The sequence below is a fragment of the Trypanosoma melophagium genome, assembly GCF_022059095.1.
Source record: "Trypanosoma melophagium isolate St. Kilda chromosome Unknown ctg4segment0, whole genome shotgun sequence".
Classification (NCBI taxonomy): Eukaryota; Euglenozoa; class Kinetoplastea; order Trypanosomatida; family Trypanosomatidae; genus Trypanosoma; species Trypanosoma melophagium.
Genome location: NW_027125178.1, coordinates 42843 through 54874, shown reverse-complemented (window position 1 = coordinate 54874; position 12032 = coordinate 42843). Strand labels below are relative to the sequence as shown.

The 12032-nt window shown below is 39.4% G+C and overlaps 4 protein-coding genes across 4 annotated transcripts; all 4 read left to right on the top strand.

Moving 5' to 3' along the window:
- Positions 1-32: 32 nt before the first annotated feature.
- On the top strand, positions 33-4079 carry LSM04_008386 (DNA-directed DNA polymerase; the record flags this gene model as incomplete). Its single annotated transcript, XM_067335964.1, has 1 exon — positions 33-4079. One exon carries the CDS (start codon positions 33-35, stop codon positions 4077-4079), a length of 4047 nt encoding a protein of 1348 aa, XP_067188128.1.
- Positions 4080-4464: 385 nt separating this feature from the next.
- LSM04_000234 (uncharacterized protein) lies at positions 4465-8073 on the top strand (the record flags this gene model as incomplete). Its single annotated transcript, XM_067335953.1, has 1 exon — positions 4465-8073. One exon carries the CDS (start codon positions 4465-4467, stop codon positions 8071-8073), a length of 3609 nt encoding a protein of 1202 aa, XP_067188094.1.
- A 463-nt stretch (positions 8074-8536) lies between these two features.
- On the top strand, positions 8537-10585 carry LSM04_005256 (uncharacterized protein; the record flags this gene model as incomplete). The annotated part of the gene is made up of 1 exon (XM_067335942.1): positions 8537-10585. The coding sequence occupies one exon, from the start codon at positions 8537-8539 to the stop codon at positions 10583-10585; it is 2049 nt and encodes a 682-aa protein (XP_067188114.1).
- A 337-nt stretch (positions 10586-10922) lies between these two features.
- On the top strand, positions 10923-11825 carry LSM04_002106 (uncharacterized protein; the record flags this gene model as incomplete). Its single annotated transcript, XM_067335931.1, has 1 exon — positions 10923-11825. The coding sequence occupies one exon, from the start codon at positions 10923-10925 to the stop codon at positions 11823-11825; it is 903 nt and encodes a 300-aa protein (XP_067188102.1).
- Positions 11826-12032: the final 207 nt, after the last annotated feature.

Here is a 12032-nt window from a genome sequence, read left to right as displayed (position 1 = left end):
GGTGAAGATAGAATAATTAATACAAAAAAAAAATGGAACGATGGGAGAGCTGTCGAACAGGGGAACGGAGACGAGAGAATCAGTTATCTAATTCTCTTTTCGCCGATACTGAAGAAGAACAATGGCAAAGATTAAAAGCAGAGGCGATGATAGACTCAGGTGATGACGATGATGACATCATGGATAGTGGCAATTTGGAATTACCCATGGAATCTAAGAAGAAACGAGCCAAAAAAGTAACTAAGGCAACAGTTGCGCAGAAAAATAATCGTGTTCAACAGCAAAAATTAACACAAACTATAAGTGCACCAGATATGGAAGATATATTAAAAAAATATCGTGATCTTTCTGCTGATGACGACGAAGAAGAAACCGAAGTTGACATAAGAAAATTTTTACAAGATGATGCATTAGAATATGATGAAGATGCAGATGATGTTAATGACGAGAATATAACTGCTAATGAGTTTTTGTCATCTTTAATGACAGGAAAGAATATTTCTTCACCCAAGAATATGGAACTGAATGAAGAAGCCCCACTTGTAAGTCTTGATGATGAAGTTTTTGATTATGAGAAGAAGTCTGTTGATAAAAAAGCTACACAAAAAAGGAGTAAGAATGATAACCGAAATGAGGCTAACTATGTTGTGAAGGAGAATTTTGTAAAGGAGTTGAATGTTGTTACTGAACTTCCAGTAGAACCAGTAAAGGTTTCTAGTGGTTCCTATACTGATGTAACCAAAGGATGCCCAACCAAAGGTTTGTTTTATTGGTTTGATGCTAAGGAGCAGCCTCATAACATGTCTATTCCAGGTACTTTATTTCTTTTTGGAAAACTTTATGATGATGGAGGAAAAAATAATCGATTTCTTTCTTGCTGTATCAGAGTTCAAAATTTATACCGTTGTACTTTTTTACTTCCCAAAGAAGGTGCTTCTGATGCTGATGTTGTGCAAGAAATCAATGCTGTCTGTCGAAAGTATGGAATAGAGGAGCGACGGGTGAAATTTGTAGAACGGTATTATGCCTTTGAAGAACCTGATGTTCCTAATGAAAAAACAAGATGGGCAAAACTTCGTTTTCCAGGAAAGTATCCACCGTTTCCAACGAATATAGTATTTCAAAATATTCAACTTGTAATGGGAGCGTCAAGTTCATTACTTGAACTGTTCTTAATAAAGAAAGGACTTAAGGGTCCATCATATCTTCTTATTGAAAATCTTCTCCCAGTGAATGGACATGTTTCTCATTGTGAAGTAGAGTTTGTTGTGAATTCACCTAAAGAGGTGAAAGTTTATGATTCACCAAGACCTCCTCCACCATTTACACTTGCAAGTATTCAACTACATACTCAATTAAATAATAAGGGTGTTACAAATGAGGTGATTGCAGCTTCTATTGCTTTGTACCGTGATGTTAACATTGATGGAAGTACCAAAACGACAATTTCTGAATGTTTTACAGGAGTTAGACAGTTATCTCCAGAAATGGTACTACCCTTAAATTTGGAGTCTTACTGTCAATCGAAAGGAGTTCCTGGTGTTAAAAAATTTTCGAATGAGAGAGAATTATTAACATGGTTAGCAGAAACTTTGGGAAATTTAGATCCTGATATGGTTGTAGGTCATAATTTTATAGGATATACCATGGATATTCTTTTAAATCGTTTTCAAGAATTAAATATTCCACGATGGTCTACAATAGGACGTCTTGATATTAAACGTTTTCCACGTTCTCAAGGTAATAATGCCAATTTGGCAAATGAAAAAGAAGCTTGTGTAGGACGTCTTGTAGTTGACACATATCTTCTTTCTAGAGAATATTACAAAACTACAAATTATAAATTATTATCTATTGCTAATCAAATGGGTTTGTCTGGAATTACAGATGGTAATGGATCTTTTGAACCTGGTTCTACTGTTTTGGATAAAAGCAATATGACTTCATCTGATGAGTTATTTAAAGTACTTTTACAACTTTTAAATTGCGCTGTTCTTTCTATTAAAGTAGCTGCAGCTCTTGATGTTATTCCACTTACTAAGCGGCTAACATCATTGGCAGGAAATTTATGGAGTCGAACCCTTTATGGCGCTCGTTCGGAGAGAATAGAATATCTTCTTCTTCATACATTTCATAAATTGAAATTCGTGACCCCAGACAAAAAACGTTTCGATTCTAAAAGGGGTCGAGATGATACTGAAGATGAAAATAAACGAAAAACTAAATATCAAGGTGGTATGGTTCTTGAACCTAAAACTGGTCTTTATTCTGATTATATTCTTCTTTTGGATTTTAACTCACTTTATCCTTCTCTTATTCAGGAATTTAATATTTGTTACACTACAGTTGAACGGGATAAAAACACCGTAACAGCTGAAGTTCCTCCTCCAGAAAATCTTATCTGTCGTTCTTGTGCAGTCGAAGGTTTACCTTCACCATGTTTGCACAGATGCATTCTGCCAAAAGTTATTCGAGGACTTGTTGAAAGTAGAAGAGAAATAAAACGAATAATGAAGACAGAAAGGGACTCTAAAAATCTTGCCATGCTGGAAATTAGACAAAAAGCTCTTAAATTAACGGCTAATAGCATGTATGGGTGTTTGGGATTTGAATACTCACGTTTTTATGCACAACCTCTTGCAGAACTTGTGACACGACAAGGTCGTCTCGCTTTACAAAATACAGTTGAATTAATTCCACAAATATCACCTTCTTTAAGAGTTATTTATGGAGATACGGATTCCGTTATGATTCAAACTGGAATAAAGGATGATATAAAAAAAGTACGTGATCTTGGATTTGATATAAAGAATAAAGTTAATCAACGATATCAAAGTTTGGAATTAGATATTGATGGTGTTTTTAGGGCTATGCTTCTTCTTAAAAAGAAAAAGTATGCATCCTTAACTGTTTCAGATTGGCAAGGAGATGGTAAGGATTATAAGTTGGAAGTAAAAGGATTAGATATGGTACGTAGGGATTGGTGTCCTCTTTCACAGAAAATATCAGATGCAGTACTCAAAAGAGTTTTAAATGCAGAAGGTGGTGAAGATATTTTGGATTATATTATGACATATATTAAGGATGTTGCCGATCACGTTCGTATTGGAGATCGATACTTACTTGAAGATTTTGTCATTTCAAAGAGTTTAACTAAAGAGCCAGAGTCCTATCGTGGAACTTCTTTTCCTCACGCAACCGTTGCTCTTCGAATGAAACAACGAAAAGAAAATGTTCGTGTTGGAGACCTTATTCCTTATGTTATCTGTGAAGGAGAAGGTACTAATGTTAATGAAAAGGCCTATCATGTGGATGAAGTACGAAGAACGGGTGGACTTCGTATTGATGCCGAGTGGTATTTATCATCACAGCTTTATCCACCTGTAATGCGATTGTGTGAACATATTCAAGGGTTTACACCAGAACAATTAAGCGAGGCCATGGGTATTGCATGTCATGCACGAACAGAACGAAATAATAATGTAGAAGCTTTCACTGTTGATGATTTTTCACATTGTTCTCTGTTTAAAAGCCGTGAATTATCTGAGTGTTTCCCTACGGCTTTACCATTACAAGTGGTCTGTACACGTTGTCGTCAAGTTATTCCAATAGATCCGCATAAATATATAAATAACTTGTTTAATGATTCTCAAAAACCACTTCCCACCGGTGTTTTCGAAATATATGTTTGTCTAAACTGTGGTCAGTCACTTTCTGTTACATATTTGGCAAATTGCTTGACACAAATGTGTCATAAAATAATTCAGCAGTTTTACCGCTCAGGAGGTAATGCCGCAGCGGTACGTTCAGTGCGAGCGCAGTTCACTTATTTTCGTGCATTATTTGATATTCCTCATGCTCCTGGATGTTCTCCTCTCGTGAAGGATGCACACTATAATCTTGCTTTGCGTTGCATGGGAACAGACAGAAAACTCTACACGTTAGCTGATATCAAGAGATTTCCTGATGTTGATCCTGTAGATCCTTTGCTTCAATGTGCAGAGAGCTTTTACAAACGAGTAGATCATTTATTTATTAATATGGATAAGTTTTTCACCTCAAACTTCAGTTGTGTTTAAAAATAGCGCATGAGTTTCATATGAGAAGGAAAAAAGGAAAAAAAAACAAGGTTAATATAGAGAACCATAGAAGACAACCTTATAGAGATTACATAAATTTAATTATTTCTCAGAGTGGTGGTGCCTTTTTAGTTTTGTTTTATTATTATTATTATTATTATTATTATTATTATTATTCTATATATATATTATTTTACTCTGTTTATTTTTCTTTTTTTTTAATCTGTGGTGTCATTTCTTTTCTATTGATGTGGTTATCCTTGTCATTTATTTCTCTAATTTTTTATTTTTATTTTTATTTTTATTTTTTTGTAGGGGAGAAGAAGATCGCAAGGTTGTGATTAGTACCAAGGCGAAGAAAGAATAAAAAAGAAAAAAAAAACAAATGCCCCTCCCACAAGGCGCACCGCGCATGATTGAACGCCGTCATGTCTTTGGCGTATGTGAAAAAGTAAAAGACGGATTTCAGTACTTGGACGAAAACAACGTATTATGGGTTTCTGGGAAAATTCTTGTCGTTCTGGATATTCAATTGGGTACACAACAGTTGGTGTCTTGTACGCCCAACTGTGAAAGTGTGACGGCGTTAGCGGCTTCTTACAATCGCCGCTTAATAGCTGTTGCGGAGAGTTCTAAAAATCCTTCGATTGTTATTTATGTATGTGATGCATCTGGTAATCCCAAATTAAAGAGGAAAAAAGTTCTACAGGTGCCTGATCTTGGCTCTACGGAGTATGTATCCCTTTCTTTTTCTCAAGATGGAAGACATTTGGTATCTTTAGGTGGATCCCCTGAATGGAATCTTGTTTACTGGAGTATAGAAAGAGGAAAGGTCATAACATCCTGTTCTGTACTAGATGATACTGATCAACCCTCACTAGATCCACGTTTACTCAATCAGTGTAGTATTTGCCCAAATGATCCTTCCCTCGTTTGCGTCTCTGGTCATGGTATGGTAAAGTTTTTTTCATTACGAGACAATCAACTACGAAAAGCTTCTGGTGGTCTTCGTGAACCTGTAACAAATTATCTTGCCCATTTGTGGATACCATCAGAAAATCGACTTATTTTATCAACAGAAAGTGGGGATCTCGTTTTGATGGAAAATAATGAGTACAAATACCCATTACCATTATCTCCGTCTGATGGAATTTCTATTAATACCCTTGTAGGGTATAGTAAAGGGTTTATATGCGGAGGAGATATGGGTCTTATTAGTATATTTGAACGAACAGACAGCAAGGAATTGTATCGTAAGGTGAGAACTTTTAAATTTAACAGCGATTCAGAAAATATGGGACCACCAAGTGAAACTATTCCTGTGATTCTTTCCTTTTCTCTTTCTCCGCCACCTGCTGAAGAATATGTTTCTTTTATGACAAGTACAAAACAATTGTACTCTCTTAACCTACCCAATGCTGACTTCTTTAAATCTGATGAGCGGGTATTTGAACCTATTGGGCAACCATTTCACTCAGGACCTATTATTGGAGTAGATGTTTGTGTTCAGCGTCCATATGCTGTTACAGCAGGACGTGATCGTTGTATATTTCTTTGGAATCTCGTAACTGGAATTGTTGAGTTTCGTAAACGTTTCTCAACAGATATCTATAGTATAGCCATGCATCCATCAGGGCTTCATTTACTTGTGGGTCTTGCAGATGGTCTTCGAATGATGAATTTATACAATAATGACATTAGAGAGTTCAAAAATATCGGAATTCGTTCTTGTATGGAGTGCCGATTTAGTAGTGGTGGTCAATTTTTCGCAGCAGTACATGCTACTACTATTCATGTTTATTTTACCTATACTTGTGAACTTTTGGGTCACTTACGTGGTCATAGTGGGAAAGTGAGAAGTATTTACTTTGTGCCACCGGATGACACCAGATTAATATCTGTAGGTCTTGATGGAGCAGTCTATGAATTTAATCTCTGTGATTTTCACAAGGTAAACGATAATGTACTTAAAGCAATGATGTATAATTGTGCAGTGGCTGATGTTGGAACTGTGTGGGCAGCTGGTAACGATCGAAAACTTCGCCAATTTGATCGTACTAAATTACAACAAGTTGGAGAATATGATTTACAAAACGCTTCTTTATACTCCATGACTATTAGCGCGAAATTAAAGTTGCTCATTGGTGGATGTGAAAATGGTACGGTTCGTGTCTTTAATACTTATCTTGCTGAGAAGTTATCTGCACATGAGCGAGAGCGAGAAAATACTGAAGGTATTATGATTGAATCACACAACGCCCACGCCGGTATTGTAACCTCCCTCGCCTTAACTTTTGATGAGTCTATGGTGATTAGTGTTGGCGAAGATGGGGCGGTGGTTTTCTGGAATGTGGTGGCCCCATATCGTGGTCCTCACAAGGAAGTGGAATACTCGCGTGAGTTATTTATGGCACGTATTGACTTAGAGGCATCCACTCAAAAAGTTGCCGCCCTTAACGCAGAGGCGAATGAACTAAAACAACGCATGCAACAACAACAGCTCAAACGGGATAGAGTGCATGAGGAGCAAATTGCAAAATTAGAGCGAGAGTATGCAGAAGAAAAGGCACGACGTCTGGCCCAGTATGAGGCACTAAAGGCAGAGAAGAATGAACAGGCGATCAAGTTTACAGAGTTTATGGTGGAAATGGAGAAGAAGGAAAAGGAAGATTTACAACATACAAAGGAAGACTACAACGCTAAAATAGAATCTCTTAGAGAACGCGCTGATAGACTACGACAGTTGCTGGAAGAGCGAGAAAATGCGCATGAGGCACACATGAAAGAGATACGTGAAAATGCGGCAAAAATGCGTGAAGAAGATAAGGAAAACCAACGTCGTATCATAAATGAAATAGATGAAAGACATCAAAAACTTCTAATGGAAAAGGAGGAGGATGAGAAACTCACTGATAATTACTGTGAGATGATTGAGGAAGACACCGATGTAGAGGTTGCCGCCTTAAAGGAAAACGTTGAAAAACTACGTAAGGAACAAGTTGAGGAAATATCTGCCATAAGCGCCGCTAATGATGCACTACTCTCACGTGAGAATATTATAAAAGCCGATTTGGAAGCCAAAAAGGCGGAGGTGCGTGAAAAACTCCGTCAGCAAGGTATGTTGGAGTCACAAATTGAAGCTGCAAAACGTGATATTGAGGCACTTACGCATGAATTTAAAGATCGTGGAGAAACTATAGCAGAAAAAGAACGGCGTGTCTTTGACCTCAAGAAGAAGAATCAAGAACTTGAAAAGTTTAAGTTTGTGTTAGAGTACAAAATAAAGGAACTCAAATCACAGATTGATCCACGTGATGAGGAGATTCGACAGGCAAAGGGTCGACTTGCTGAAATGGGAAAGGAAGCCGATCAGTATACCCACAGCAATGAACATCTTGTACTACAGATACGTAACCTGCGTCAAAAGAAGGCGGGTCAACAAAAAGAACTTGAGAAGCTTGCGCTGGGAATGCGTGGTTTCGCCGAATATCAATCGCGACTTTGGACAGAATTGTGTGATTTACGTGATGAGACAAACCCACGTAAACTGAAAGAATCGGCAAAATTGCTCTATGACAAATACACATCCAATAAAGCAGTGGATGTTAACCGATCACTCTCTTCTCGCACGGCTGCAGATGAGGTGCGGGAGTATAACCGAGAACGTGACCATCTGGAGCGAAATCTTGTTGGTTTAAAGAATCGTGTGAATAAGGATGCAGAGAATAACCGCGGCGACAAGTATCGCATCACCACTGAAAACGTCATTCTCATTAAAGAGATTAATGACCTGCGCAAGGAGGCACGTTTACTGGCGGCTAAAGCAGGTGTTTGGCGCAATACAGATCCCTCTGGTGCCTCTGCGTATGAAGAAGACACCGCACGAGAGATTGCAATGCAGCGGGCGGAGTTGACTCGACTGCGTGAATTGGCAACAAAACTCGAAAAAGAGGCCCGCGCAAAAGGCATTACAGTAAAACCTCCTACACTGTAGGAGAGGGTCAATTTCTTTTCTTCTTTTTTCTTTCGGTTTTTCTCTCCTTGTTGAATGGTTTCTTTTTTTTTTTGTTCAAAAAAAAAAAAAAAAACAAGGGTGTTGAGAGAGGTAGAGAAAGAAAAAAAAAGAAAGAAAGATAAGGAAAGAAGGAAAGTGAAAAGAAAGAGAGTAGAGGAAGAAGTGACTTCGATGTAAAAGAATGCATGACAAAAAAAAAAACTACAGCAACCCTGGAATAAAAAAGGGGACTCATGTTGCAATCTCTGCAGGTATGAACCACTGCGGTATGTTTCCTTTTCTTGTTTTTCACCATTTCTTTCTTTTTAGTATTATTTTTGCTCGCTCTTCTTTCACTCTCTGAGTGTACATTCAAATCCATTCCATCTTCTTTTTTACATCTATCTTTGAAATCTACATCTCTTTTCTGTATTTATTTATTTCACAGTTCGTCTTTTCCGCGATGCTTTCCCGCACGGCTCTCCGCTGCTCCTTCGCGGCGCTGGCGGTGGACGCGGCACGGCGCTACGCCCTCAGAGAAACCAACACGGACAGCAACACCCATACGAATAACACCAATGCGAATGCGAATATGAGTGTAGACACGAATGTGAATACCGCATTGTGGTACGATGATACGGCTGACGAGACGCAGGCGCAGCGGGAACTCCACCGGAGCGCCGCGTACCGTGAATTACACCGACCAGCACTCACAAATGCCGCTATGGGACTCTACGGAGGTGAACCGGGATTCGAAAAGGCACACCGTGTGTGGGTAGATCCCGACCGTCCACATATGAAACACATTTACAACCAAACAGCACTGGCTAAGAACCTTCGCTATGCCCGGTATGGATACTTTAAACGTGATATGCATATTCTTGATATTGACAAACTTATTCGACATGCACGTTTGCTTCCAACACCAGGGAGACTCCTCACAGATTTTTTGTATCAACGTGTTCCATTACCTGACAAGAGCTGCGCTGCTTTGATTCGTTATCAACGTCAACAGATTGAGATGTTAGAGGAGTGGGAGCGGCACGCAGCTTTTCAATGCGCCGCTGAAATGTTTGAACGTCTTATCGTAACAAACATTCCACCTGTGGAGGCTGGGGTTGAGACACACGCTGAGATGGTGCTATGTGCTGCTGCGAGTGGTAAATGGGAGGATGGATGGGATATTTACGCGGCACGTGCCCGAGAAGTGGAGATGGATTCTCCCGATACTTTTATCCTTAACACATATTTTTTTGATGCATTACTCGAACTCTGTGTCGTCACGCAACATGTTGAAGAGGGAATCTCTGTTATGGAGGAAGTTATTACACGGAACTTAAAACCACGAGCAACCATGTTAGATAAGGCCATGATACTTTGTGCTATTGATGCAGAAAACATTTTGGAGAAAAATGTTGGAGAAAGTAGTTCAGAAGAACTACAAAAACAACGCGAACTATGTAGTCAACGTGGTCTTGAACTTTGGGCTCTTTTTGATTTTTATCAAGTAGAACGAAAAACAGCATCTATTGAAGCATATATGCGTATGTGTTGCGCTATTGAAGAACCTACTTTAGTTCTTAAAGCACAAAGTTTTGCAGATGCTGCTGGTATTAGTCTCTCATTAGAGTGTTTCCATTGGTTGGTTTATGCTCTTAGAGGGATTGCTGACTTTGGCGATTACATAATGGACCTGTTTTCCCAGTTAGGACCACGAGGTTTAACACCAGATTTTGTTTTATTTACTCTAGCTTTTATGCATTGTGCTCTTCAAGAAGATGGAGAACTTGCACTTGCTATATATGATCAATATTTTGTTCACATGAACATAAATCCAACACCGGAGATGACACTCCTTTTTATTCAAGCATGTGCTCACTGTAAAGAGCCAAATATAGCCATGTTGGAACGATGTGAAGGGATAATAAAACGTTTAGAAGAAGTAGGAAGCAGTGTAGATCACATCTCAGCAATCTACGATCAGTTCCTTGAACTATGTGCTCATTTAGGTGCTTTCGCCACAGGGTTTGGAGTATTAAAAAAATTAGTAGGTTTTGGGAAACCGCTTACGACGCGAATGCTTAATTCATTACTTTTAGCCAACTCTAATGCGACTCCTCCTAATGGATCACTCGCCATGTCAGAGGAGATTGTTAATCTTTTTACTCTTCTTAAAGTGGAACCAAATGAGGATACCAATATTTGTATTAATCTTTGTGTAGAGTCATTTGGTGACTCACCCATTATTACCTCTTTCATCACTGCTATAGGAGATTTACGACGAAGCACGGAAGAGAAAACACTATCATACGACGCAGATATTCCTATTATGCAAACAACTCCACATAATCTTCGTCAACTTCGAACTGAGTGGAAACTTCGTCCTCGTGATATGGTGCTTCGTCGTTTTGGACAGAACACAAAACCAATGGGTAAGGGTGCAGTTGATGTAGGCAGTATGCAAGGTAGTGTCATTCCATTCGGTCGTTCACCAGGAGAACGACGTGTCTAAGGGTTTGTGCTCTTACCAAAACTCTATCTTTCGGTCTATTTGTATGTGTGTCTGTTCATCTTTGCGTGATTGTGTTTGTGTTTGTGTGTGTGTGTGTGTGTGTTTAGTCTACTCATATTTTCACGCAGGAAACATTGCAAATATGGTGGAAAAAAAAAGGGAAAAATTGATCAATGATTGGAAGGGAGCAAGAGGCTGGTGTCCCATGTTGGGGTATTTTATGCCTTTTGAGTGCCACGCTTTCTTTCAAACTATTTTCTTCATTTGTTTTTACCTTGTTTTATGTTGTTTTTTTTTTTTTGATTTCTTTGGTGTAGGGGATATATCTGGGGGTGGAATGCTTCAATGGGAGTGGCCAAAGACATGGTCTGCGGAAAGTAAAGAAGTGATACGAGACAGTATAGAGAAAGCCATCGGAAAGGCGATGGCCGGGGGAAAAAATGCACAAATTCGAGGTGTAGTTAGTGTTGACGAATTAAATATGGGTTGTATTCCACCAGAGATAACGCTTAGCGGAATTCGTGTACTCTCGGCGGAGCACACTGCCATTATGGTGAAAGTGCGATATAATGGCGACTTCTCTGTACGATTGCGTGGGTTGGAGATTAACTTGGATACTGTAGGGGCGAGTGCAGAAGAGGCGGATGCCAATTTTGCGCTTCCCTTTTTTTGTCCCTTTGAGATGACCCTGCAGGATATTCGCCTTGATGGAATGGTCTCCATTGAAGTCTTTCACGAGATGGAGGAAAACCCGCAGTGGGAGCAGGGCTCTAACAACGTGCCCGTCCACAGTGCCGTCACCCCGCGAAGCATTAAAAGTTCCTCCACACTCCGCCCCTCACGGTCGTTGCGGTCGATGAGTTCTCGCGGTCGTTTCGGTTACGGTGTTTTATTGGGCGGCGGCGGTCGTCGCGCCATGCGGCCGCCGGGTGTACTGGACAGCATTGAAGGATCCCTCTCCACACTGGATAGTGATAGTTATGGCAGAGGGACATGCAAGTCATCCCCACCCGCGCGGGGTAGTGCGCCATCGTTTGCAGATATTGTATCAAAGAAAGTTGTCGTGAGACGTCGTGTTGTGAAGGTGCAACTTTTTGGTGATCCACTTAAGAGCTTTCGTGTTATTTCAAACTTTAGCTCTGTGCCTGGTGCTAACAGCAAGGTGGAGGGTATGATACGCATGCTGATTAAACCTGCTATTGAAGGACTCATGGAAGAGGGTGTCGTCTTTGCGGTATAGTTTGTGTTTTTTTTTTCGATCTTGCGCTGGAAGGAAGAAAGGGGGAAAAAAAAAACACACGCACATCAGTGAATTACCGTTTTTTTTTTCTCCTTCTTCCTCAATATTCTTGTCATATTTCTCTGTACATCTCTCTACTACACCTTTTTTTTTAATGTATTAATTTATGTATATATTTGGTTTCCTTTAATGTCTTTGTCTTTTTGC